General features: G+C 46.8%; 1 protein-coding gene and 1 pseudogene across 1 annotated transcript; one reads left to right on the top strand and one right to left on the bottom strand.

Annotated features, from left to right (window-relative positions):
- Positions 1–273: 273 nt before the first annotated feature.
- Positions 274–387, top strand: LOC136662683 (5S ribosomal RNA; annotated as a pseudogene).
- A 2,643-nt stretch (positions 388–3,030) lies between these two features.
- Positions 3,031–25,547, bottom strand: STC1 (stanniocalcin 1). Its single transcript, XM_066639719.1, has 4 exons — positions 25,430–25,547; positions 15,567–15,709; positions 12,129–12,340; positions 3,031–3,301 (listed from the first exon to the last, which is right to left on the bottom strand). The coding sequence occupies exons 1-4, from the start codon at positions 25,545–25,547 to the stop codon at positions 3,031–3,033; spliced, it is 744 nt and encodes a 247-aa protein (XP_066495816.1).
- Between the last annotated feature and the right edge of the window lie 1,479 nt (positions 25,548–27,026).

The following is a 27,026-nucleotide window of genomic DNA, read 5'->3' on the forward strand; positions in this document are numbered from 1 at the left end:
AGTCTCAACTGCAGGTCAGGCCACCCTCTTCTGTGCGCAGCTGCACTCTCTGGTAGAGAGACAACCTGTAGAAGGTGGCACAGTGGGCCCTCCTTTTCTACTGGCTCAGCATCCATAGATTTCAGTGTCCGTGGATGCTGCACCCAGGGAAAGGGAGGGCCTCTAAGGACCTCCCGGTTGCATCAGGAAGGCACTTCCAGTTTGTGCCACAGACGTCCAGTCCTGTCAAGGAGGTCCTCTGAGCCCCATCTGTGGTTTTAATTATCCATGAAATTTGACTGTCACCCTGCACATGCCCGATCTCGTCTGATCTCGGAAGCTAAGCAGGGTCAGGCCTGGTTAGTACTTGGATGGGAGACCGCCTGGGAATACCAGGTGCTGTAGGCTTATACCATGATCTCGGAAGCTAAGCAGGGTCAGGCCTAGTTAGTACTTGGATGGGAGACCGCCTGGGAATACCAGGTGCTGTAGGCTTATACCATAGTCTTTCGAGACTGAAGGTTGCCAGCCAGCCAACCATTGGGGGAGGGGAAGAAGGGGTCCTGCAACAGATTCCATGTGGATACCCACTGTATTTGTGGGAAATTTTTTTTTATTAAGGTTGTAAAGTTCAGATTGAAAGCCAAAGAGACTATGGAGAGTATGTGGGTATGCAAGGGAGTAGGGAAGATGGGTGAGAAGGGGCTCATTGAATTTAGGCTGAGCCTTTTCTCTTTGAGGGAGGAAGAGTTTGATTTGAATTCTTCTAGGGGGTCTCACCCATTACTAGGGAGAAGAACCCTACCCTAACTTTCATGCCAGCTTTTTGTGGAAGTCTATGTACAGAGGAGCCCTTGATCATGGAGTTCCCCTACGCAGCCAGGTTTACCACCTCAGTGAGAATTAGGCAAGTGCCTGTTTTACAGTGGTGCTAAGATCTACAGCAGACCTGTGCAACTTGTGACACACATCAGGGTAGAGATATTCCCTTGTCCTCTCTTTGCTGCTTTGGTTCACACTGCCTTGCACCCCAGTCCCGGATGCCAGTTCAACAAAGTTCTAAGAGGAAAGAGGTCAGAGCAGGAGCCCATGGCCACAGGTTTCAAACCCCTTGTCTTCTCCCCCCCCCCACAATTCTTTATGAACATAATGTGCATATTGAAAACACCTTGCCAAAAACCCAGTATATGACAGCATCAAGATTCTTTCATGTGGTGTTTTACTGATGTGGCTGTGTGCTCCAGCACATAGGTGAAAAACTGCATAGGTGAAAAGACTCTTTAGCCAAGTATCTTTGCTGCAGTGTGCTCTCAATGTGTACATGGCTATTGCACGGTGCAAGAAACACAGGTGAACTGAAAGCTGTGGCAGTGCAGTGGTGCAAGTCCACTGCTCAAGACAAAATTTGGAACAGAACACTGGAGTATTTCTCATGGATCAGCTCCAATTTGGAAATAAGACCAGGGAATTTGAAGTTTCAAAACTTGGGAGAAGTTTTCACAAGGAGAATCTTAGAAGCCTCCTTGCCCAGCTAGCCATGCTTAGCAAACCACCAGGCTGCATGACAGATCTCCTGAGTTTGCTGCCCTTCTCATACTGCAAAAACAGGTAGTTGCTGAAGCATCGAGCCAACTAAAAGACTTGGCTGGCAAGCTGTGTTTGGCTTGGTGGGACACCAATTAAAGCAGGCTTGTCCTACAGCTGCAATGGCAACTCAGCCCTCTATAACCACACAACACTAGCATTACATTTTGGTGTAGATCAAGCATTAAGAGAACCTCAGGCTTGAGAGATTAAACACTGAGATCAGTGCAACCATCATATTCGCATGGCCGGTACCATTCATACTGCAAATTCCACAGCACCACATATAAAAGATGGATTTTGACCTCCCTTCAATGCCTGCCCACTTGGTATGAGCAGAATTCAAGTCTACCCGAGTTGATTATATTTCTTACCAAATACCAGGATCATACAAGCTACAGTACACAGTGATAGTTTGGATGTTTGCTGAAGTGCTGTTAAGACTGTTAAGCTCCAATTCACTTGATCTCTCTGTGGGGTAGTACAAAAAGCAGGCTTCCATTCAGAAAGCAATTAGGGAGAACCCTCCCCACCTAGAAATCTTGTTCTGGGAAGCTTACCTGAAAGGGTGGGAGGAGGAAGAACAAACAGATGGACCAAAAATTAACTTTAAACACCATTTTCTAAAAGGGCCAATCTGGATATTTAGATCAAGCAACTGGCATGGGCTTTCTTGGACTGCACCACTTTGAATTGCAAGCAGATGTGACTGAATGCTGCTCCTCACTGCAGAATGGTCTGCACTGTTCAAAAAAAAAACAACAACCAGAGAAGATGGCCAGGAAGAAAGAGGCCTAATCTCACCTTTTCAGATTCATTGGTTGTGTTTAAAGGAGCAGGTGTGTGTTGCATCAAATTGCAGGGATGGTGTTGTAGCTCAGTGGTAGAGCCCCTGCTTTACACACAGAAAGTCCCTTGCTGGCATCTCCAGGTAGAGCTGGGAAAGACCCTTGTGAAGCTCTGGAGTAGGAGACAGCTACCTATGTATACCATCCACAGGCTCGGCCCCCGCAGGTTTCAGTATATGTGGATGCTGAGCCCACAGCTGGAGACCTGAGAGTGGCTTCCTGTCATGTTTGGGAGGCTTCTGAGAAGGCCAGCTGACCTCCAGAAGCTGGCCGCAGCCCCTAGGTAGCAACTGCCGTGTTGCCCCCTGCCCCCACGGATTTCATTTTCTGCAGAATTCAGTAACTGCGGGAGGTCCTGGAATGGATTCCCTGTGGATACCGAAGGCCCATTTTATTTATGTATGATTTTTCTCACCTGCTTATCAAAGTGGTACAGTCCCCGGAGGGCTATGCCACCTGCTTGTTTTTGTGAATGTGTAGATTGGCTCAGTGTTCTTTAAGATCCGTTACAGTACGTTTCTGATGTGTATTGAAATGCTAAAAGATAAAAACCAAAAGCAATTTCCTACTTTGGCAGAGCTCGGATTCCCTACACTTTTTTCCCCCAAATCACGGAACGTTACACGCTTTCCGAAGAAGTGCGCTTCATGTGGGGCGGAGCCGGGCCCTCGCCCCGAAGATTCCTCAAATAGATTTTTAGCTTCTGAGGCTCGGAGATGCGTCTCCGGCTGAAGTCTGCTTGAGGATGGATTCGGGCACAGTGATCCGTCTGCAGCAGGTGGAAGAGGCTGGCCATATTTGGTCCGATTTTGGCCATCAAACTGTCTTTGATGGTGCCTACAGTCTCGTCGTCGCATTCCAATAAGCTTTTCACAAGCTTGTTGTAATACCTGGGTGAAGACAACACAGTCAGGGTCCATGCTTCCGGTAGCCAGACGGTCAGCATTGATACAAGAACACACAACACTGCCATACAGACAGTGGCATTACAAGGGTTTGTGACACCTGGTGCAGAAGGCCAGTGCCTCACACTTATGATGGACCTCCTCCCATGCAGTGGATGGGTAATGCCCTGGATGGTGGGTGTGGCCATGCAGTATAGCCCCACCCTACTGGTTTTTTGGCTATAACTTTTGATAGAATAGACATATTCCAATGTGGTTAGCTTCACTGAATTCTACATGAAATTATGCATCAATTGATGATGGTATTATTTGAAAATACAAAGATTTTAAAAATTTGGGTGTGGTGTGACTCCCCTGGTGCAGCTTGCACGCCCCCCCCCCCACACCCTGTAGCAATGCCATTGCATACAGAGCCAGGCTGTTGTCCCTTAGTTTAGTACAGGGGTGTCCAAAGTTTTTGGCAGGAGGGCCACATTGTCTCTCTGACACTGTGTTGGGGGTCGGGGGAAAAAAAGAATTAATTTACATTTAAAATTTGAATAAATTTACATAAGTTTACATAACGAATATATTAAAGATGAACTTATATGAATGAATGAAGGTCTTGCAATAGCTCAAGGCCTATAAAAGGCCTTGCACAAAGCAAGGCTGGCCTTTCCTTTGCTGCCGCTACTGCATCACGAACATGAAACAGCAAGCAGTGGAGGGAGCCCTCATCCCACAGCTCACGTGACAAGTCAAACCTGCCCTCACACTGAAAGCAGTTGCGTCAGGCCAGTGTGGGCTGCAGAATGTCTCCGGAGGGCCAGAGGCTCATTGGAGACTGGGGCCTCCCTGAGGTCTGCATTGAGAGGCATTGAGGGCCGCAAGTGGCCCCAGGGCTGGGGTTTGGGCACCCCTGGTTTAGTACTAGCAGCACAGGCTGGCAGCAACTCTCCAGGTTTCAGATAGAAATCTTTCTCAGTCCTGCCTGGAGATGCCAAACACTGAACCTGGGACCTTTTGAGAGCAACACTATACCAATGAACCCTCACCTTTCCACATGGGGCACCAACCCTTTTCCCTGAGATTAAGGCCCAAATCCTAACCAATTTTCCAGCACAGGCATAGCTGTCTTAATGGGACATGTGCTGCATTCTGTAGTTGTGTGGCACTCATGGAGGCCACCTCAAAGTAAAGGAATGTTTGTTCCCTTACCTTGGAGCTGCATTACATATATGTCAGTACTGGAAAATGGGTTAGGATTGCGCCCTAAGAGTTTCATGCTGTCAGGCAACAAGCCTGTAGAGTATTAACTCCCATATTGTAGCTGAGGCTGAGAGAGAGCAGTTTTCCTAAGGGTACCTTGTGAGCTCATAGCAGAGGCTCTGTTTAAAGCGAAATCAAATACCATATAGATGGCTTCTCCCTGAAGGTATGTTTTTTTTCAATTCCAATCACAGAGATATAATATAAATTCAACAATGAAACCAGAAAATCTTTTGAGTACAGTGATGAAAGATGAGACGAGAAATGAAGAAAATGAGGAAGAGGAACTGAGAAGAAAAGAACTAGAAAGTGTAGAAATGGAGCTGGAAGAAAAGAAATCAGATGATTCAGAGATAACTGAGGAATCAGAGAAGGCAAGGAGGCATTCACCAATAGCAACAAGAAGACGACAAAAAGAGGGCGAGTAGTAAAAAGAAACATGATGGTTAAGGGAGGATGGAGTATTTACTCTGACAACATAAATAGCTTAAATTCCTCAAAAACGAAAGAAAGTCTTCCTTCAATTGTAAAAGTTAAATATGGATAGGTCATAATATTACATTAGAACAATGGGAATAGATTTGGAAATATAATATAAAATTTACTAGAGAAACAAATGTTAAAGAAAATGTATATAAAATGTTTTATAGATGGTACACGACACCAGTAAAACTGGTAAAAATGAATCAGAACATATCAGAAAATTGTTGGAAGTGTAAATGTACAGAAGGGACGTTTTATCATATGTGGTGGACATGTAAAAAAAATGCAAGTATATTGGAAAATGGTAAGGAATCCAATACAAGAGATCGTTGGATTTACGATATCACTGAAACCAGAGTTATTTTTGCTTAATATTACCTTAGATATTATAAAGAAAATGATGTGTATTTAGTTATTATGATATTAACTGCTGCAAGGATTTTATATGTTAGATACAGGAAAGATATTAAAATTCCAATGAAAGATGAATTAATAGAGAAAATAATGAAACTGGCGGAAATGTATAGGCTTACAGAGATTTTGGATCAATAGTGCAAACCAACACAGATAGAGCAGTGGAGACCATTTTATGCTCGGTTGAAAATGAAGTTGTAGATGTATGACATAGGACATTTAGATGAATATATTGCATACATGATATACAGGTTATGATAAGATAGATAAATGATATTAAGAGGCTAAACTAGAAGAGGAACAAGATTAGAAGATAATCAACACATCTTAGATGTGTTATTAGATATATTGATATATGATTAGATATATTGATATATGATTAGATATATTAGATTAGATATATTAATATATGATTGCTTGCACCCTCCAACAGTGTGTTTGTGGTTTTTTTGTGTTGTGTATTGAGTTTGTGTTTGTTTATATTTGTTGTTTGTTTTTATTTTGCAAAATAATAAAAAAATTAAAAAAATAAAATAAAGGGACTGCACACACACTTATTGTAACATGTAGTTTGGCCCTCAGACTATGGCTCAGTGGTAGGTGCAGAGTTTGCATACAGAAAGAGGGTCCCAAAGAACTTCACACATACATATCTATAAGGGAACCCAATTCAGGTGTCCCCCAGTATCTGTGGGGGATAGGTTCCTGCTGCTACCAGAAAGCAAGGATGGCAGCAAATCCTACTTGAGCCCTCCCCTCCCACATGTGCTCATGATTCACCTCTTTGCAAAAAGGCAACTTTTCCTTCATTTCACTTTGGAACAGGAAGCAAACCACAAAATCCTCGACTCCTACTGTAGTATCCTCTACCAAGAGGTGAGGATGCTTAAAAGGACATGGACAGTAGAGGACATCCTATCAGCATTCTCACATCTGTCTCCTATAGCATCCTCTAGCAATTATGAGTCTACAGCATTTGCAAAGAGAACCAAGTCACAATTGCGACAGGGGAGGGGGAAATTTAAAAACAGAGGATATAATCAGGGGTGGCCTAAGGCCTCCTAATGGTCAAAGTGTTGGGTCAAATGCTGCTCCCCTCCCCCCCTTACCTGGTGATGTGCCAGCCTCTGCTTCTGCCACTTTCAGAGCTGGAAAGGGAAGAAGAGGATGAAGCTCGAGAAGTGCGAAGGAGAGGAGTAGGTTTGCGCACGGGGACTCTTCTGCTCTGCCCGCCCTCTTCCAAACCAGAGTGGAACCACAGTGAGGGCAAGTGGGTGCCCTGAAACGGGCAACCCTTGCCAACCTGCTGCCTACAGCAAACACTTCAGTCAGCCTCATGGATTGGCAGAACCCGCATAGGACCAGTAAGACTGACATCAGATTAAAGAGGCCGTTGTCAATTGATGGCATAACTTTGTTTTATCTGCTAGAAGGCGCACACGGATGCAAGCCATACTGCTATTGGTTTTAAGGTGAGGCAGACATACAGATCACAGAAGTCATCTTTAATGAGCATCTCTTCCTATGCCAGAGAGGAGGGAACCACCTTGGCATGGCTCATGGTGGAAAGATTGCTCATGGCTCATGGTCCCAGGCTGCAATCAAAGACCGATTCCTGCCAGCCAGAGCTGGCAACGTGGAGATCAACTATCTTACTCCATTGGTAACTGCTCCACATGTTCACCTCACCTTCTCCGAGGACCAGGCACACCTTCTTCAGTTTTTACAAGGACTTCTATTCGAAATACAGTGGGCCCTTGATATCCATGGGGGGATCTGTTCCAGGACCACCACCAAACCATGGATACTGAATTCCACAGATAATGAAATCCACAAGGGGGCAGAACATGGTGCTTCAACTACTTACAAGGGGGCTGTGCCTGCCCCTCCAGAGGTCATGCCAAACCTCCTGACCTGTTCAAATCCTCCAGGATATGATCTGAAGTGACTTCCTGTCATGCCTGGGGAGCTTCTGACACCTTCTAGCTTCTGATGCCTTCTAGGCTTGGACTCCACAGATACTCAAATCCACAGATGCTAAGCCAGTGGAAAAGGGGGGGGGCATTGCAGTGTGTGTGTTTTTAAAATAATTTGCTTGCATGCTGAACACCTTTTGATTCATCCAAGTCATAGCAGTCCCCATATAATATAATAATCATCCCCACATTTGCAAAGGTGCTGCAGTTGTGAGAATAAGAGGCTTGACAGAGGTCACCTTGTGAGGTCCTGACAATGGTAGCCTGGAGCCAAGAGTTGCCAGCATACCGCACAGATTGAGCTGCTCTGTCATTCTGCCTCTATTCATGACTCCCTTGAACTCCTGAGGCCCCAGACCCAGTAAAATCAACCCAGGTCACTGCACTGCCACCACAGTGAGACCTACTGATTGGAGAGGTGTATTTTTTTTGGGGGGGGGACGGGACAGCAGGTTGTGGCTATTTCCCATTGAATCAATGCCTGCAGATCCTGGGCCCAGGTAATTGCCTCCCAGACCATGTGGAATCTCCTCCCAAGTGCCCAATGCTAGTATCTTGCAAACCCAAACTGTTTTACATCCCCCCACCATAACTGCTCCACACATCTTTTACTTAAGAGGGAGGGCACTTGCACAAATCATGCCATGAACCCCTTTTGCTGCCCCATCCTATACCTCCCCATTGGTGCCAATGCAGCCACATGGGCAGAGCATGTTCTGCACCCAGTGGTGGTGGTGGGAGAATCGGCTAGCCAGCAGGAGATTTTTTTTACTTACTCCCCCAGCAGGCTGCCCAATCACCTGTGGGTCTCCTCGGCCCTATGCCAACCATTTTGCTGGTGTTTTCTCTCTTCAGACAAAGGAGGCTTGGGAAAGAGGGGATAAGATCTGGTGCATGCTGGTGTCGCCGAGATCCACCTCCTCCCTCCCCTAAACTCCCACTACTCTTTCCTTCCCCACCCATGACCTCCAACTTATCACCTCCTGAGCTGCTTTTGCTCACACCATGCTACCTCCTGCTTGCAGCAGTGGCCCGGAAGCATCTCACAGCAGCCTGGCTTTGATGCCGCAAAGCTATTTCACAGCCATAACGTAAGGCTATAGCACTATTCCGGCAGCGCAAGGCCCCAGAAGGACTGGGGCCTTAGGACAGAATGCATTAACAGTGATTGTCAATGAGGAGGAGGAGAAGAGAGTCGATGGAAGACTCATTGGAAGAGAGTCCATTTTAAATCAGGTTATTCCTTCTCCTGCAGGGTTTGTCTAAGTGCATTTGGGCATTTCCAAAGCGAACTGAAGGGACCAGCTGTGCGGCAAAGTGCACATGTACAGCACACTCTACACAAGTCTGGTTTTTACTGCTGAAGAAATCGTTCGCATTTCCACCCAGGAATGATGACCAAGCAATTCAGAGCAACAAAATCTGGAGAGAAATTCAGGAGAGGAGTCTTGGAAGGATCCCTCGACTCCTGTAGTACGAACTGGTTTTTGGAAAGGCTTTAAGCCAGAGTTTCTCAAACTGTGTGTTGTGACCCAATGGGTGGTTGCATTGGGTGGCAATGAGATGCTCCTTATAGCACCTTATAGCCCTTGGGGGTCCCCAAAGGCTGCTTCTGGGTCACGATGGGCCCACAACTTACTCCATTGGCCTCTGTGGGGGCCTGAAAGCTCCGTGGAAGTGACTACCGGTTTGCGGACGCAACTACCTGTTTGACAGGCGGATGCTTCCACGGGGCATTCTGGGGCCAATGGAGTGGCTGTAGGTCTGGGCCAATCTGGAGCAGCCTCTGGGGGTTCCTAAGAAGGCAATGCAGAGGAGGTGGGTTGTAGCACTAAAAAGTTTGGGTTGCATTTTAAGCCATTCTCATTTGGCCAGCAAGTTTCTACCCTGGCAGAGACACAAATCGTTGTTACAGCCTTAGAGTACATCTTGTCAATACTTTCCCACTAGGAAACCGATGTGGCAACTCTGCTGTGCCCAATGAATCCCACAATCTTTGGTGGGAAACCCAAAATATGGGGTACTTTGCTTAACTAAGCACACAGGATATTCTCCAAAGTTGTGCACTCAAAATTCTCTAGAGCAGGGGTGTCAAACTCATTTCATGTAGTGGGTTGAATTGCATTCACAGTGCCTGCTGAGGGCCAGGGGTGACATCATTAAGCAGGAAGTGACATCATTAAGCGGATGATGGCGAGAAATAAGCCCTTTGTTCTCACACAGAAACTCATTAGCTGCAAGAGACAGGAGATGTGCAAATCTTGTTCACAAGTTCAAGATATGAGACGGCCCAATTATCATGCTGGGAAAGCCCAGTTAAAAAGGGGACCAGATAAATTGCTTCTGGGGGCTGCCTTATGTTTGACACCCCTGATCTAGAGACCCTTTTCAGGGGTTTAAATGGAAACTTGGGAGGGGGTTGCGCGGAAGGAACAGGCAGGGCTTGCCTCTACAAATGTGGGAAGAGTTTTTTCCCTGAAGGCAGGGAGTACGGCCACTGAATAGGTCAACATGGGGTGGGGGTGAGGAGATGGGCTGTGTCTAGCTGGCCCCTGTTCTCCACATGTTCCACTGAAACATCTGAAGAGGGGTTATGAAATTAATTAGTAGGTTGGCACATTCTGGGATGTCTGGAATTATAAAGTCCACTGTGTGCGTGTAACCCATATTATAGTCCTTAATTATACCGTTTTGATTCTAATTGGTTTTGCCGAGTGTGGTATTCTCTACAGAGTCTTTTCGGTGCTGGATTACTCTTTCCAGATGTGCTAGTCTGTTGCAGTAAAGCAAGTGAATCTTACAGCTCTTTACTGAAGTAGGAGGTCGTTCTCATTCATGAAAAGCTTATGCCACTATCTGTCTGTTCCAGCACAATCTTTGGCTGGTCAACTCAGAAATCAGCAAGTTCAGTGGGACTTATTCCTAGGTAAGTGTAGATAGAAGTGTAGATAGGATCGCAGCCTGAGCCTTTGAGATGCCCGAACTCTGTTTGCAATTATTTCTCAATTTTTTCTTGGGTCTCTCCCCCCCCCCCCAAAATCATGTGCTGCTATCCCCTAATCCTTAGCAGAGGATAGAAACTTCTTACAGACAACCCTTTTGAGAATCTTACTCCCTGCACAGCCAATTACTATACAAACACAACCTTTTGATCCAAAATGTGCAGGCAAGGGGAGGGAGTATGTGTGAACTAATCAGGTGTCGGTAACCTCTGGCCATTCTTGGTTCTTCCTCAATTACCTTAAAGTTCTACCCTTGCAGGATTTTTTCTTTTAGGGCCTCTACAGCTGGGGGTCGCTAAACCTTGCGGTACGAGGGCCACGTTTTCACAGGCCAAAAACAACAACAACAACAACTTTATAGATGAATGAAATTTAAATGAATGAATAAATTTTCCTCAAATCTTTGTTGTAATCAGCATGATATAATTCATGACAAAAGAGAAATGGGACAATTACAAAGAAACAATGCCATGCCTAAACTGAGAAATGATATACAAGTAAATATGTCAAATGTTAGCAAAAAATTAGCAATAAAAATATTTTAAGTTGCTGCAGGCCAGATAAAATCTTGTGTGTGTGTGTGTGTGTGTGTGTGTGTGTGTGTGTAGATGTGGCTGTAGTTTGGAGTGGCCTCTATAGAGTGGCATCTATAGCAGGGGTGGCCAAACATGTGACTATATATAATGTGTGGTTCTTAGAAATATGTTGGCAGAGTTCCTTTTGCATAACAATTAAAATAAAATGTAATTAAGACTTTTTCAAGCTTTACAAGTGGCTATCTTTGCCCTTGTGGCAAAGAAAATACGAGCCAAATTTTTGTTGTCCTAAACTCAAATTTCTCTGTCCTCTTTATTAGTTTGTAAGATTCCAACAATTGTTTAAGCTTTTTTTATTTTTGAACTATTCCAAAAATATCCTCTATTTTACGGTTCTGACCTACATTAAGTACTAAAATCTCTTGCCTTATTTTACGTGTTTTGTAGGTTGTAATGTTATTGTGTGCTTTTATATGTATATATTGTAATATGTGCTCTTATATACTGTAATGACCTATGGTTATATAATAAATTTCTATTCATTCAAAATTTCTATTCATTCAAGCTTTACAATTCTTTACCAGGTATAAACCGAGAGTCTGGATTAGCACACAAGTTTAATGTTCAGGGTGTTCTGAAGTCCAGGGAGGTCCGTGGAGCGGACTGCAGGCTGGTCTGCCTTCCAAGGCACCTAGCGCAACCTTCAGGTAAGTGATTGCAGCACCAAACTCAAACATCCATGGATTTTGGTATCCATGGGGGAACCAATCCCCCATGAATACTGATGGTATTAGGCTTCTGACTTTTCTGCTTTTATTTCTACCCGCCTAATTTCTTTGGGAAAAACTTATGCTGGAAGATGGAAGAGGCAGAAGTGAGAAAGTCCTAAAAGAGCCCAGCCAAGGACAGACCATGGTGGCTGCTCTACCTCTCACTGCTTTGTGCACTGTGGAAAAGATATTCCTGAGCAAGGCCCCCCTACAGAAAAAGCTACAGCAAACCCCACTTCCTGTTCCCGCTTGAGGGAGAGGACTACAATGCTGATGGTGGAGCCAATCTACCCTTGCATCAGTATGATGCAAACCCCACTTGCTGGCACTTTCTCAACAAGGTTATCCATGTTTGTTTTTTTTTGGAGTACCAATGAGCCTACCTGTTGGAGAAATGATTTGGAAGCTGGACCACTTCTGTGATTGCTTCGGGGTTCCTTTTTGCAATGCCGCATATATCCAGCTTGCTGTAACATTCCTCTTGCACTTCCGAAATCATCCTTTGGAACATGGCACACCTCCGAATGGCAAGGAAAACCTTGGACGTGATGCCATTTGCGATGCACTTCAAGCTCTCCTTCACAAAGGCTTTCCCCTGCCGAGGGAGAAGCACATTAGTGGCCGAGTGAGCGGGTCAAAGCCTCTTGGTAGTGCGCACAGTACCCTTCCCATCAACATGGATCAATGATCATACAATTCTTTACAAATAAATTCCTTCATTGGGAAAGAGTTGTCTGATAGACAGTTCAGAAGGAATGCTATTCTGCAGAAAGATGTTAAATAAAAAAGTAACCCTGTTTCTACAGCTTGCTTATTGATTTATCACCTACCGCCGCTCCTCCAAGGAACTCAGGGTAGTTCCTTCCCTCCTTTTGTCTTCACAACAACCCTGGGAGCTAGGTGAGGCTGAGACAGTGACTGGCCCAGGAAGCTTTGTGGTATAAAAATGTGAAATAAATAAATATGCACAAGGCCAGCTCCAGGTTTAAAGAAGCCTCAGCAAAGTGGGGATAGACTCCCTTGCTGTGAAGCCAGCAAACCCCCCCTCCCCCAATTCATCTTGCAGGCTTACTTGGTAGCAATAGCAAGGTTTTTACTTTTTCTCTGGAGTTCCTGGTGGGGCTGGGCCTGGCTGCTATTTGGCTGGCTGGTGCCATTCCCCCCCCATCCCAGTACCTTGAAGACATTACATCAGGGGGGTATTGTGAGTGCTGGCAGAAAGGCCCATGCTGTCCTGTGACTGCTGTATCCAGAAATTACACTGGACTGAGCATGTAAGCTACTGCCACACAGCAAGGGGGAGGGCGGTGAGTCACGCCTAGGAGGGGGCAGGGATGGCAGCTGTGGCCTCTGCTATATCCTAACTCCCTTCCTGGAACTGAAAGCCCTACAAGGGGCTACTTGGACTTGCATCAGTGATATTGCTGGCACAGATCTGAAAAGCCCCTTTGGGCAGGCTGGGGCTCGACATGGTGTAAGGCAGGTGTGCCCAAACCCTGGCCCTGGGGCCACTTGCAGCCCTCGAGGACTCTCAATATGGCCCTCAGGGAGCCCCCAGTCTCCAATGAGCCTCTGGCCCTCCAGAGACTTGTTGGAGCCCCCACTGGCCCGACGCAGCTGCTCTTAGCGTGAAGGCAACTGTTTGACCTCTTGCGTGAGCTGTGGGATGAGGGCTCCTGCCATTGCTTGCAGTTTCACGTCTGTGATGCAGCAGAGGCAGCAAAGGAAAGGCCAGCCTTGCTTTGTGCAAGGCCTTTTATAAGCCTTGAGCTATTGCAAGACCTTCATTCATTCATATAAGTTCATCTTTAATATATTCATTTATGTATACTTAAGTAAATTTATTCAAATTTTAAATGTAAATTAATTCTTGTTTTCCCTGGCCCCCGACACAGTGTCAGATGATGTGGCCCTCCTGCCAAAAACTTTGGACACCCCTGGTATAAGGGAACAATATTTTACCTTGAGGAGAGCTCCAGCCTGCTCAATCCCAGCACTGGTTATGGCATAGGCTGTGCAATTCCCACTGTGCCAGGGCTGAATAGGATTGAGCGTAGTGTGTTAGAGGAGGGCTAGTGGTGGTGGGCCCTTCTGAATGCTTGAGCACATGGTTTCCAGTGGATAGGCCTGGGCAGAGTTTTGGTGTACTGGATGAGTCTTTGCCCCTCCCCAGGAGAAGCAGGTGTGTAATTAAGCATACAAGGAGTCAAATCATCAATGGTTTACCTTTGGAGAACTGGAGCCAAATTCTGACTCGAGTCTCTTAGATACCTAGACATCGACACAAACCCCTGAAAACATACTGGCAACTGGGCCAATAAACGGTTCATTAATCATACAACCAGCTTTCAGCCCTATGATGTTAATTATTTTTCTGTATGTTAGTTAGTTTGTAAAGCTATGAAAACTCAAGCACCTGAACCAGAATTAAAGGCTACTGATGAACCAGAATGAACTTAAGTTCAGTGGTTTGACTCCTTGATGCAATCAAAATAGCTGTAAACCGATGGAGATTCAAGCTATTAAAAATATGTTTGGTTGACTGAAACCAGCACATCAACAGGGACTGGATCAAAATTTTATGACACCCAAGGTGGGATGTCAAACGTTGTCCTCTTTTACCTGATGATGTTGCCATACTCTGTGTCTCCCTTAATTGGATGAGAAAGTGAATTGGATGAGAAAGTGAAATTGTAGTGGAGAGGATGCTGTAACCCCTCCACTCTCCTCTATGCAGAGGGCCCTTGATATCTGTGGGGGATCTGTTCCAGAATCCCCCGCAGATACCAAATCCCATGGACAATGAAATCCAATGGGGGGGAGGGAATCACCACCATAATCACCTACCTGGGGGGCTCACCCAGCCCTCTGAAGGTCACACATAGCCTCCACATGTGCACATCAAGTGTCCACATATGCTCAAGCCACATAGTGCACATCAGTACGTTTCCCAGATGTGACTTAAAGTGGCTTCCAGTCACATCCGGGATGTTCTCTTCAGGCCCTTCAAAGGGCCCTGAGGCCCTTCAGACTCAGCAGGTATTCACATCTGCTGATAAAGAGGGTCCACTGTACTTTCTCTTCTAGTCCATCTTTCCTTTTCCAATCCAGGGAGTGGAAGGAGCAGCAGTGGGCACAAGTAGGGAGAGAGATGGGTGCCTACACATGCCAGTCAGTCACCCAAAGTTACCACCGTGTGTGTGTGTGTGTGTGTGTGTGTGTGTGTGTGTGTGTGTGTGTGTGTGTGTGTGTGTAAAAAACATACATATTTTAAAACTCCTGCCCAAACGGTTCTCTTTTGTAATCAAAATATGTTTGATTAAACAAACTAAATAATTCATTCTACAATGTAAGCACATTTTATCCAAGTCTTATACACTATATGTCTCTCCCCCCCCCCCAAATGCTGGATTTTATTTCTTCTCCCAGTTTGTATCCTGCCTTTTTCCAGATAGTCTCAAGATACTAACACTCACTTTACAATAGATTCAACCAAAATTGACAGGTAAGTATAGCAGAAGCAGATACATGGCAGCTCAACCACCACCTTGTGGAATAGGTGCCTCTTGAGCTTTTCGAAAGCAAAGACAGGGGCCACCTGTATTACTTGAGGCACAGAATTAGACATCTTGGGAGGGCTACCACCAAGGAGGCCCTTCCCACGTCCGCTGAGCCACGTTCAGTGACCGCACATGTTAACAGCCTACCCTGAAGATTGACAGGCAGATTCATCTTGCAGAAAGTAACAGAGTAACAGTAACTCTGTAGTAACAGAGCCTCATTAAGAGGAAGGATGAGAAGATCTGATGTGTATTCCATACCTGAGTGTCAAATTTAGCGGCGCTGTAGAGGAAGGATTTGCAGATATCGTACATGCCACCCGTGTCACACGTGGAATTTTCCAAGCAGGCAAAAGCACCACATCCCACCTGGAGGGCACTGTTTAAGCACCGGATCACATCCGCTGGAGAGAGAGAAGGGCAAAGAAGAAAGGGGGAAGGGGAGAGAGAAGAGACACACAACCTTAATACAGGATTCCACTCTGCTTTATTATTTCCACCTCAAACAAAAGTGTCTGCCAAAAACTGCCAAGTCATACTTGACTCTGGCTCCCAGGAAGGTGCATTCTCACACCCACACAGTTTTATAAGTATTCACAGCTAACCCATTGAATCATAAACACACACTGGGCACCAGGTAGCTTTCCGCCCCTTGTTCTGTACAGTTACCGTATTGCAAGTATTTAATTAAATACAGAGGGCACTCCTTATTCGCAGGATCAACATCCACAATTTGAATAGCCGATTTGAATAACCTGTGACTAGAAGGCCTCAGAGTCTCCCGGACGCAACTGGAAGGGGCTTCTAGTCACATCTGAGAGGCTTTGTAGGAGGCCAGAAGCCATGCTAGATAACCAGAGGGCCAGGCACAGCCTATACATAAGTCATTGTGCCACGATGCCGGCCTCTCTCCCCCCCCCCCCACATTCAATTATCCACAGAATTCAATATCTGCAAGGGGCCCTGGAACAAATCCTGCACAGATACTAAGGATCCAGTGTACTTTCAAAAAGCAGTAGAATGCAGCCCCTTGAGATCCACCTAGCCCAGGGTGCCTTAAGATCAAATGACAGCTCCTCCAAAAGCTATTATTGCTTCTGTGCTTTAACGTTTTGTTTTCTTAAAGACATTGCCAACAATATTCATGTCCCATCCCATCTCTATTGGGAGCGTGGGAGGGCTGAGATTGCCAGCTCTGACTGAAAGTATTCCAGGAGATTTCTCTCTGCCGAACATGATGCAAAGTTAGACATTTCTGGTGGTCCTATTAAGATCTCCAGGGTTGTGTTCAGAAGTCACCTGAAGTTGGGAGACCAATTCCAGGACTCCAGATGTATCCTGGAGGGATTGGTTAGCTATCCTAGATAGGCAAAGGACTAGAGCTTTATTCCACATTTCATGCTTCTGATCCAGAGGCCCCGCCTTCCCCCACACCTAGCAGCTGCTACTGCCATTCAAAAACAGCATGCCAATTTTTCTGGTAATGTACCTTTTGACCCTTAACTTTTTGCACCCCTTCACCAGCTCATGTCTGTAACCCAGCAGAGCCACTGACAGTCAGTGTATAATGGGCCCTTGGTATCTGCAGGGGATCTGTGCCAGGATCTGTGCCCCTCCATGGATACCCGATTCCACAGATATTAAATCCATGGCTGGAGGACCTCAGAGGACTTCCGGACGAGACCAAAAGAAGGCATGCAAACCAGAAATGCAAACCAGAAATGACTTCTGGTCATGTCCTGGAGGCCTTCTTCAGCCTTGTGAGACTTCCTTGGGCCTCTTCAGCCTAGAAAAGAGACGCCTGAGGGGGGACATGATTGAGACATACAAAATTATGCAGGGAATGGACAGAGTGGATAGGGAGATGCTCTTTACACTCATACCAGAACCAGGGGACATCCACTAAAATTGAGTGTTGGGCGGGTTAGGACAGACAAAAGAAAATATTTCTTTACTCAGCGTGTTGTCGGTCTGTGGAACTCCTTGCCACAGGATGTGGTGCTGGCGTCTAGCCTAGACGCCTTTAAAAGGGGATTGGACAAGTTTCTGGAGGAAAAATCCATTATGGGGTACAAGCCATGATGTGTATGCGCAACCTCCTGATTTTAGAAATGGGTTATGTCAGAATGCCAGATGCAGGGGAGGGCACCAGGATGAGGTCTCTTGTTATCTGGTGTGCTCCCTAGGGCATTTGGTGGGCCGCTGTGAGATACAGGAAGCTGGACTAGATGGGCCTATGGCCTGATCCAGTGGGGCTGTTCTTATGTTCTTCTGAGGCCCTCCATGACTTGGATGCGTCATTGAATTAATGAGGACTTACTCCCAATAAAGTGCATATAGGATTGCAGCCTGAGACATGCCATAGCAACCTAAAAACCAAACCACACAATCCATCCAAGACGCATCAGAAGGGCAAAGAGAAACACAAGACACCACAGACAATAGTTGAAGTCTGAGAAGGCGAAGAGAAAGAAGGTGCTTGAAATACCAGCAGGGAGAGAACCAGTTGCATCTCATGCAGGAGAGGGAGTGGGGTCACCACCGAGAAGGCCATCTTGCGTCCCACAAACCACACATCAGACAGCAGTGAAAACAGCAAACAGCCCCTCCCAAGCTTCTTGGGGAACAGGCAGACCCACAGGGACAAAAATGCACTCCCTTAAGTTACATTAGCCCAATTTTACAGGGAAAAGACAATACACAGGAAGCAGCAGGCCAAGGATTGGCCATCTTCAGGGGCATGTTCCTTTTCTTGCAGGCACTGACTCTTACCAAGATGTCAAATCATGGTCTCTAGTACTAGCTGGCCACAAGGCAGAAAGTCAAGAACGGAATCTGAGTGTGCAAGGAGAGCCAGACTGTGATTTGATACTATGCATCAGTGTTTCTCAAACTGCGGGTTGGGACCCACTAGGTGGGTCATGAGCCAATTTCAGGTGGGTTGTGTAGTAGCTAGCTCGGCCTCCATTGAAAATACAGAGCTGAAAATACAGAAGTACAGAGATGCTTGGCAGGGCACGCTCCTGGTGAGAGAGAGGCAGGGTGCTTTGCCCTGAATAGGTGGGGAGATGGGATGCTGGAAGGGGGGGGGCACTGTGTGGTTGGAGAAGGATTTGTGTTCTGCTTTGACTTCCGAGATGGAATGTTTGAATTCTGAGCTATGCAAAATATCAGCACAGGTGTGCTATGTAATGGAATCTGGCTGATTGCAGCTTAGGCTTGAAGTCTAAACTGATGATGTCACTTCCGGCCATGACATCACTTCCGAGTTAATGACATTTCTGGTGAGTTCTGACATATTGCCCTTCTAAAAATGGGTCTCGGTGCTAAAAAACTTTCCACTGGTGGTTCTCAAACCACTGCTATATATAATGTACAGTGGGCACTGTATCCGTAGGGTATCAATTTCATGACCTCCTGCGGATTCCAAAATCCACAGATGCTGAAATCCATGGGGTGGGGAAGGGGCATGATGCCAAAACATACCTGGATGCTGCACCGGGCCCTCCAGAGGTCATGCAAACCTCCCAGCCTCAACCTCCTGTGAGCAGAAGACCTCACAGATGCGACCGGAAGCCATTGGTTGTGTTTGGAAGGTGTTCTGAACAAAGGGCTCGGCGTCCATGAATACTCAAATCCTTGGATGCTCAGCCCATGGATAAGGGGGGCCCACTGCACCAGTGTGGAGTGGGGATTACTGTGTTAAACTAGAACTTGGGTTCACATTTCCACTCTTGCTGTGAAGTTCCCAGGGTGACCTTATGTCAGCCATTCTCTTCCAAGGGTTTGAAATCCAGTGTCAATCAACCATTAAATTCAAATGTCTGGATCTTGTATAGTCCAAGTGCTTGGCATTTATCGATAACCGGCAACTCTTCCCTCCATGCGCCACATACATAGTTGCACAGCCGGAAACTGTGCAAGTGTATTGCAGCTGTGAGGCCAAAGATGAAACAGTGGCTCGTTTTAGACCACCCAGCAAGTTTGTGACAGAGCCAAGATTTGAACTGGGGACGTCTTTGCTAATAGCTAACATTCTTGCCCGTCATGCCATCCCGACTCACTGTAGTCGGCTTCCAGCAGTTTCACTCCAATGACTAAACTGAGATTACACAGAGGGTTCTATAAACAGAAAAAAAGCCTCGCTGATCAGGCCAGAGGCCCATCTCATCCAACATCTGGCTTCTCCCACAAGATGCCCAACAGAAGCTCAAGAGCAGGACGTGAAGATATACCCACCCCCTGCAATTGTACAGCAGCAATTGATCGACTGATCCATATCCTCCATGAAAGGCAGAAGAGATATGGAATTTGGAGGTACCATCTGATCTACTGACAAATTAGAATTCTTATTTCAGCAGCAATGCCGTTGGCCCTCCTTAGCCACAGGCTCCGCACCTGTGGATTTGACTCACCACGGATGCCAGCAGGCAGCTGGAGGGCCTCAGAAGACCCCCCAAACAGGACCCAAAGTGCCTTCCAGACACCTTTCAGGAGGTGTTCTGAGGTGTAGGGAGGCTGAACGTGGTCTCCACATTCCTCAGAAGGACTCCCAGGGGCTTCAGAGAGCCAGTTTACTGAAAAATTGGAGGTGAATCTCAGAAGCCTCCAGGAGGCCTTCCGAGGCACATAGAGGCCATGTGAGCTTCAGAACACCTCCAGGACATGACTGGAAGGCATTTCTGGTCATGTGCAGGGGTCCTCCAAGAGCCCTCCATGGATTTGAATAGCCTTAGATGTCAGTATCCTTGGGGGGGGGGGTGTTCTGGAAATGGATCCCCATGAATACAGAGGGTCCCACTATATACAAATGTGTATGCTGGCAGACAGGTGGTACGATAATTTCAAGTAGGGGATGCTGAAGCATAACAGATGCTACCATCCGTTGAGAAACAACTATCAAGCATTTTAAAAGAGGTACATATGGAGAACTCGATCAGCGATTTTCAATGTTTCGCATCTCATGGCACACTGGCAAGGCACTTAAATGGTCAAGGCACACCATCAGCTTTTTGACAATTGACAAGGCACACTGTGCTGTCAACGAGGGCTCACATTCCCCCAATGGTCCTATTGATAAATGACCCTTTCCCAAATTCCCACGGCACACCTGGGGACCATTTGCGGCACACCAGTGTGCCACGGCGCAGTTCCAAGTTTAAAGCACAGCATCACACACGTTCGCATTGCTCCAGGGCATCAATAACTTTGTAGCTATTTACGTTCTACTCTTCTAAAGGTTGGGGTTGTTTTTGATCTAACAGTGTAAAAAACCATCACAGAATTAAACTGTGGAAGCCAACCAGCTAGTGTTTCAAGTCCGATGGATGCTCACAAGCCATCTTAAATGAAGATGTCTTGCTTACTTCCAGGGACAAGAAGCACATTCCTAGAGACAAATTCATGAAAAAGTCTGTTAGCGACTATTGCATAAAGGAACCTCCATGCTCCAAAGGAGGGAGCATATTGCTGGGGAGCAATAGTGGCAGTACAATATTGCTTTTGACCCAGATGGCCTCACCAGGACGATGGATTACAAATCAGTGTTCTTCAACCTGTGGGTTGTGACCACAAAGCCTCATGGGTGGAGGGGGTCGCAACAACCACTCAAGGTCTGTGCAGAGAGGGTTTGGATCCAATCCAATAATGGTGCCGTCTTATCAAAACTGAGTTCTTGATATAATCCTGCCCAGCCTCTTCTTGCTGTCTTGCTCTTCTTGCTGTCTTGCATCTCCTAAGGCCAGCCCTGCTCTGGCTCCTACCTTACAGGGTTATTGTGAAGACACAAGAGGTAGGATGAAATGGGACTGGATCCTGGTGAAGGGTGGGACTGACAGTGGGTCCCCAGTCTCATACTTGATTGGGGTTGTGGCACAAAAAAGGTTGAAGACCACTGGATTTGATGACTCTTTCACCTGATCCAGCAGGGTTCTTTCAAAGGTAAGAGCAGAGCTCCTGCTGTGAAGTTATTGGACCTTAGCCTGCTTGTGACAGAAAAGCCCTTCTCTGAGGATAGTCCCCAGTGGCCTTAACATACTCATTTAATTTTCACATTTTTATGCCGTCCTTCCTCCTAGAAGCTCAGGGTGGTGTATATAGTTCCTCCCCTCCTTTTGTCCTTACAACAATCCTGTGAGGTAGGTGAGACTGCAAGATAGGTGACTGACCTAAGATCACCCAGGAAGCTTTGTGGCTGTGTGGGATTTGAACCTGGACCTTCCAGGCCTTAGTTCGTGCAGAGATGAGCTACTTCACATTTTGGCCATTTGCCAAAATGACAACTCAAGATACCTAGAGGTCTATTTGAGAAAATCTAGGTGGTATCTGCTTTCCTCCTCACTAACTTATAGGGACGGGACACCATTCTGTAGAAGAATGCAACTCTGCTTTGCATGCAGAAGGTTTTACATTCAATTTTTGTTATCTCCAGGTAGGGTTAGGAAAGCCCAACCTCCCCACCTGAAACCTGGGAGAACTGCTGTCAGCCAGTGTCAAGAATATCAGGCTACATGGACCAAAGGTCTGAATCTGTATGGCAGATTTCATGTACCTCCAGGGCATGATCTGCTTTGCTCATGCACCGCTATCTATTCTCTCCCCACCCCATCTAGGGCATTTATTCAGAGGATTTTCTGGGAGCTTAGCTTGGCTTGCCTCCAATTTTGCCACCCAAGCCCACCCCAAGCCACCCAAGCCCAATGGCATCCCAAGCCCACCATCTGAGGCAGCTGCTTAACCTTCTCTCTTCTTTAAAGTTTGCTTCTCTGTGGGGCCAACACTGTTGAGGCTATACCTGCATGGCAGTACTCTTGGTTGGGCAGTCTGGAACACAGACAGACACCTGGGACAAATTCAAGATCAGATTACACTTGTTTGGAGATACTCCCATGGCTGAGAGTTGAACCAACACAGCAACTAAAAGGTGATGCCCTCTACAGGACTGATCCATGACCTCCCAGGACCTGGGACAGCAGGCGAAATGCTGCCCTCCCTTACCTGGTGAAGTCCCAAACTCTGCTCCTCCCAATCTCTAGATCAGAGGAAGAGGCTGGAGCAGAAGAGAAGTGTGGGGAAAAAAATGGGCTGGAGCATCACTCTAGCCAACCTCTTTCTATTTCTCTGCACTTCCCAACATGCGGTATTCAGGAACCTCTGAACATGGAAGGACCGTATATCCAGAACAACCATAAGAACATAAGAACAGCCCCACTGGATCAGGCCATAGGCCCATCAAGTCCAGCTTCCTGTATCTCACAGCGGCCCACCAAATGCCCCAGGGAGCACACCAGATAACAAGAGACCTCATCCTGGTGCCCTCCCTTGCATCTGGCATTCTGGCATAGCCTGTTTCTAAAATCAGGAGGCTGCACATACACATCATGGCTTGTAACCCGTAATGGATTTTTCCTCCAGAAACTTGTCCAATCCCCTCTTAAAGGTGTCCAGGCCAGACGCCATCACCACATCCTGTGGCAAGGAGTTCCACAGACAGAGCACACGCTGAGTAAAGAAATATTTTCTTTTGTCTGTTCTAACTTTCCCAACACTCAATTTTAGTGGATGTCCCCTGGTTCTGGTGTTATGTAGGATGGCTAATATAGAACTTCTTAACCCCAATTCAAGTGTATGCAAAATTCCATTTAAAATCTTGGCGATCTTCCCAGAAGCTGCTGGTGGACCACTGTGGGGAAAACAGGGTGCTGGACAAGATGGGCCTATGGCTTGATCCAGCAGAGCTGTTCTTATGCAGAACACCAACACCACTGGACCCTAGTTAATAGCAACTATGGATGGGGAAAGGCCTTAGTTCAGTAGGAGTCCCTGCTTTGAATGGAAGAGGTTTCTGGTTCAAAGTCTGGGAAAGGCCCCTCTCCTCAAAACCTGGATAACTTGCCTGTCATTGCAGGGAGTAGGGCTCTAGTCTTACTAGATTACTGACTCCAGAGAAGGGTAAAAAATGAGATGTAAAAAATCATTAAGGCAATTCAGGAGGACCCACCAGGGTTTATGCAAAATAGGAAAAAACTGAACTTTTCAAGGCTAAGTCGGAATAACAATTTTCTCCCAGCAAACAATATGTCCTTTAGATTAACTGGCTAGCAATTTCAACTCAGTCGTGCATCAACCCTGAAGGGCATATCCATTACTCTTTTTGCCCAATCACTTTACAGATGTCACGGATGAGGACTTTTACAGCAAGATGCTACTTTGTTTGAGAGGCCTGGAGAATTTCAGCATGACAGGCAAAAGTCAATGGGGGGGGGGGGTTTGAGAACCCTTGCATCTCAACTCAAAGCTTAAGGGCACCATCTTATAACTCGCACCTTTCAAGGAAAAAACAGATATGATGCTCCCATGTGACTTTATACAGCGAGAGAAATCTTTAATCCGATGAGGCTCTCCACCATTCAGCCATCACTGTCCATTTTGCTCATTTTCCTAACATGTTTCCATGGATTCCAAGTATATAACTTTGCATGTAGCAGGTTTAATATGCATTGGGGTCTTTATTGTTTTAGCACAGTGGAATCATCCAGACCCTATGTTTCTATAGCAACCAAGTACAAAAGGATATTGAGCAAATGTCCTCACACTGTGCAACACAACCCTGCACAGCTGAAATTAAAAATACACCTCTTTTTGCAAGTGTCAGTTTAAGAGGGCCATCCCTGCCTGGAATGAGTGTCTCTGCAAAAAAAAGGATCCCCGCAATACTAGCAGCCTAAAAAGATCTGCCAAGAATTTAGTTTTTAACATATTGCAGGGAAGTCTAGCAACTGAAGCATGCACTGTCCAGTTCCCAGCTCATTGACAGTTCCATGTGCAATGCAACCATTATCAATTTAGTGATGCATTGTGCACATGCACCAGGGGACAGATTTAGAAGTTCTAAGCCCAAAAAGGGGTTTGCTTATTCACAAAAGTGGGTCTTAAAGGGATAGGCACTGATTTCCCCACACCCCCTTCCAAGTCTGTCAGTGAAAAGCACATGTGACCCCTCCCTCTCAGTACAGCTAGTGGGAGCACAAGATATTTCCTAGGATTTTTTTTTTTTAACTAGGAGATTTTTTTTAAACTAACTTGCAGATGCATGAAACATGCTTCCTGTGTTTGCAGCAACAGTGGGGCAAAAGATAGAGAAATCAGAAGGTTTACACCAGCCATTTTCAACCACTATGCCGCACACTGATGGGCTGTGAAAGGTCTGCAGGTGTGCTGTGGGTCATTTCTTTGTAGGGCCATTGGGTGATTTGAGCCCCTCAACAGCAGAGCAGTGCGCCGAAACACCAATGGTGCACCATGACCATTTCAGCAGTGTGCCCTGGGATGAAAAAGGTTGGGAAAATCACTGCTTTAGACTTAGATGATTATTTCTTTAAAACCATAATATTCATTTTGAGAGCCAGGGCGGTTGTAGTGGTTTGGGAGGTAGAACTTGGGACCCGGAAGATCCAGGTTCAAATCCCCGCTCAGCCGCTAAGCTTCCTGGGTGACCTTGGGCCAGTTGCTTTCTCTCAGCCTCGCCTACCTCACAGGGATGTTGTGAGGACAAAAAGAGGGGAGCAGCTGTGTACACCGCCCTGAGCTCTCTGGAGGAAGGGCAGTATAAAATGAGGAAAAAATCATTTTTAAAATGTCCCCAGTTAGCTCAGTAATTTTCAGCCTTTTTCGTCTCATGGCACACTGACAGCTACTAAAGTTGGCAATGCATGCTGTCAGACTTTTGACAATTGACAAGGCACACCAGGCTGCTGATGGGACAGCTTACCTCTCCCAATGTCCCTACTAAGAAACGACCCTCCTTTAAACTCCTGCGGCACACCTGCAGACCATTTGTGCCACGCCAGGGTGCCACGGCACAGTGGTTGAAAATGGCTGATGAGTGCCTATCATGGAAGGGCTGCTTCCTCCCCCTTGGGCTATGGAACCCCAGAGCCATCTCTTGTACCAGGGAGATAAGGGGGGGGGAGAGAAAAGGTACCATTTCACCCCCCTTGGCAAGTTCCCCTGCACACGCTCTGCAGTAACTCTACCCAGAGTCAGCTGCAACAGTGCATGGCCCCAGCCAAAGAGGCCCCCAAGGAAGGCAGGGGGTGACAGTGGGAGGGCGGGGGTCGCCATACCTGAGTGCTGGGCTACAGGTCTCGCCTTCCGGGGGCTGACAGAGTCATTCTGCTCAGCCTCGAAGGATGCTGAAGCCCCGATCGCCAGGAGCAGGAGCACCGCAGACTTCGGCAGCATCCTCGAGGAAGTTTCTCCGAAGTTTGCTGCTAGGCGTGCGCCCCCCCTGGGCTTGCTCGTCCTGCGGAGCCTCAGCACAGGCGGGACCGGGCTCACCGAGGCTCCCTCTCCCAGCCCTTCTTCTCCTCCCCACCGCTCCCTCCTGCTCAGCTGCAGGTGACCGACCTGGTCCTTTTATAGCCTCCCTGGTCCGGTTCCCACGCCCCACTCCCACGCCGGAGCCAATCCGAAGGAGCGGCCCGGCAGCCAATGGCGAGCGATGCTCATTCAAGCACAGGAGAACGTGGGGACTTCAGGGGAAGAATTTTTTCCAGCCCATTAAAGTAGCTGCCGGGCGAGAACCGTTTAGCGCAAGCACACGCCTTCCTTTCCATTCAAGTAAGGGGGGGGGGAGGGAGAGAGAGAGAAAGAGAGAGAGAGAGATCCACCTCAAACTGCAGCCCTTTGCACCCTGGGAACTCAGTGGCACTTGGTTCTGACTCAAACTGCTGCCCTGTGCATCCTGGGGAACTCATTGACACTTGGACACTTAAACTGCAGTCTTTTTCACCCTGGGAACTCAGTGGCACTTGGTTCTGAGTCAAACCGCACTCCTATGCATCCTGGGGAACTCACTGATACTTGGTTCAGACTTAAACTGCAGTCCTTTTCACCTGGGAACTCAGTGGCACTTGGTTCTGAGTTAAACTGCTGCCCTATGCATCCTGGGGAAGTCATTGACACTTGGTTCAGACTTAAACAGCAGTCCTTTTCACCCTGGGAACTCAGTGGCACTTGGTTCTGAGTCAAACTGCAGTCCTATGCATCCTGGGGAACTCACTGATACTTGGTTCAGACTTAAACTGCAGTCCTTTTCACCCTGGGAACTCAGTGGCACTTGGTTCTGAGTCAAACTGCTGCCCTATGCATCCTGGGGCACTCACTGACACTTGGTTCAGACTTAAACAGCAGTCCTTTTCACCCTGGGAACTCAGTGGCACTTGGTTCTGACTCAAACTGCAGTCCTAAGTATCCTGGGGAACTCAGTGGCACACTTTCCTATACACACTTTCCTGGGAGTAATCCCCATTTGAAACAATGGGACTTACTTCTGAGTAGACATGCATAGGACTGTGCTCTCAGTAACATTGTCAGTGGTGCTACCCAATGCACCATCAGGGGTGTGTCTTGAGGATCCAGTGTGGAACTTGATCCCAGTCTCCCCCTTGAATCCCAGTGCTGGCAGTGAAATCATTACTTGATGTTTAAGTCATCAGCTGATGAGTGTGCATGCCCTAAGTCAACCTTTGATGGCAGTTGAATGTGTGAATGAACTCCAGTGAAATGCAGGCCAGGTGGAGCAATGCAAGTTCTCCTGATGATATAATATCTGTGATGTTACCCATTTATGCAGGCAAGTCATCACTTGGTGTAGCAGTCCTCAAGTGATGAGTGTGAACTACTAGCCTGTATCTCCCACTTCTTTATGCATGGAACCAA

The sequence above is a fragment of the Tiliqua scincoides genome, chromosome 11, assembly GCF_035046505.1.
Source record: "Tiliqua scincoides isolate rTilSci1 chromosome 11, rTilSci1.hap2, whole genome shotgun sequence".
Lineage (NCBI taxonomy): Eukaryota > Metazoa > Chordata > Lepidosauria > Squamata > Scincidae > Tiliqua > Tiliqua scincoides.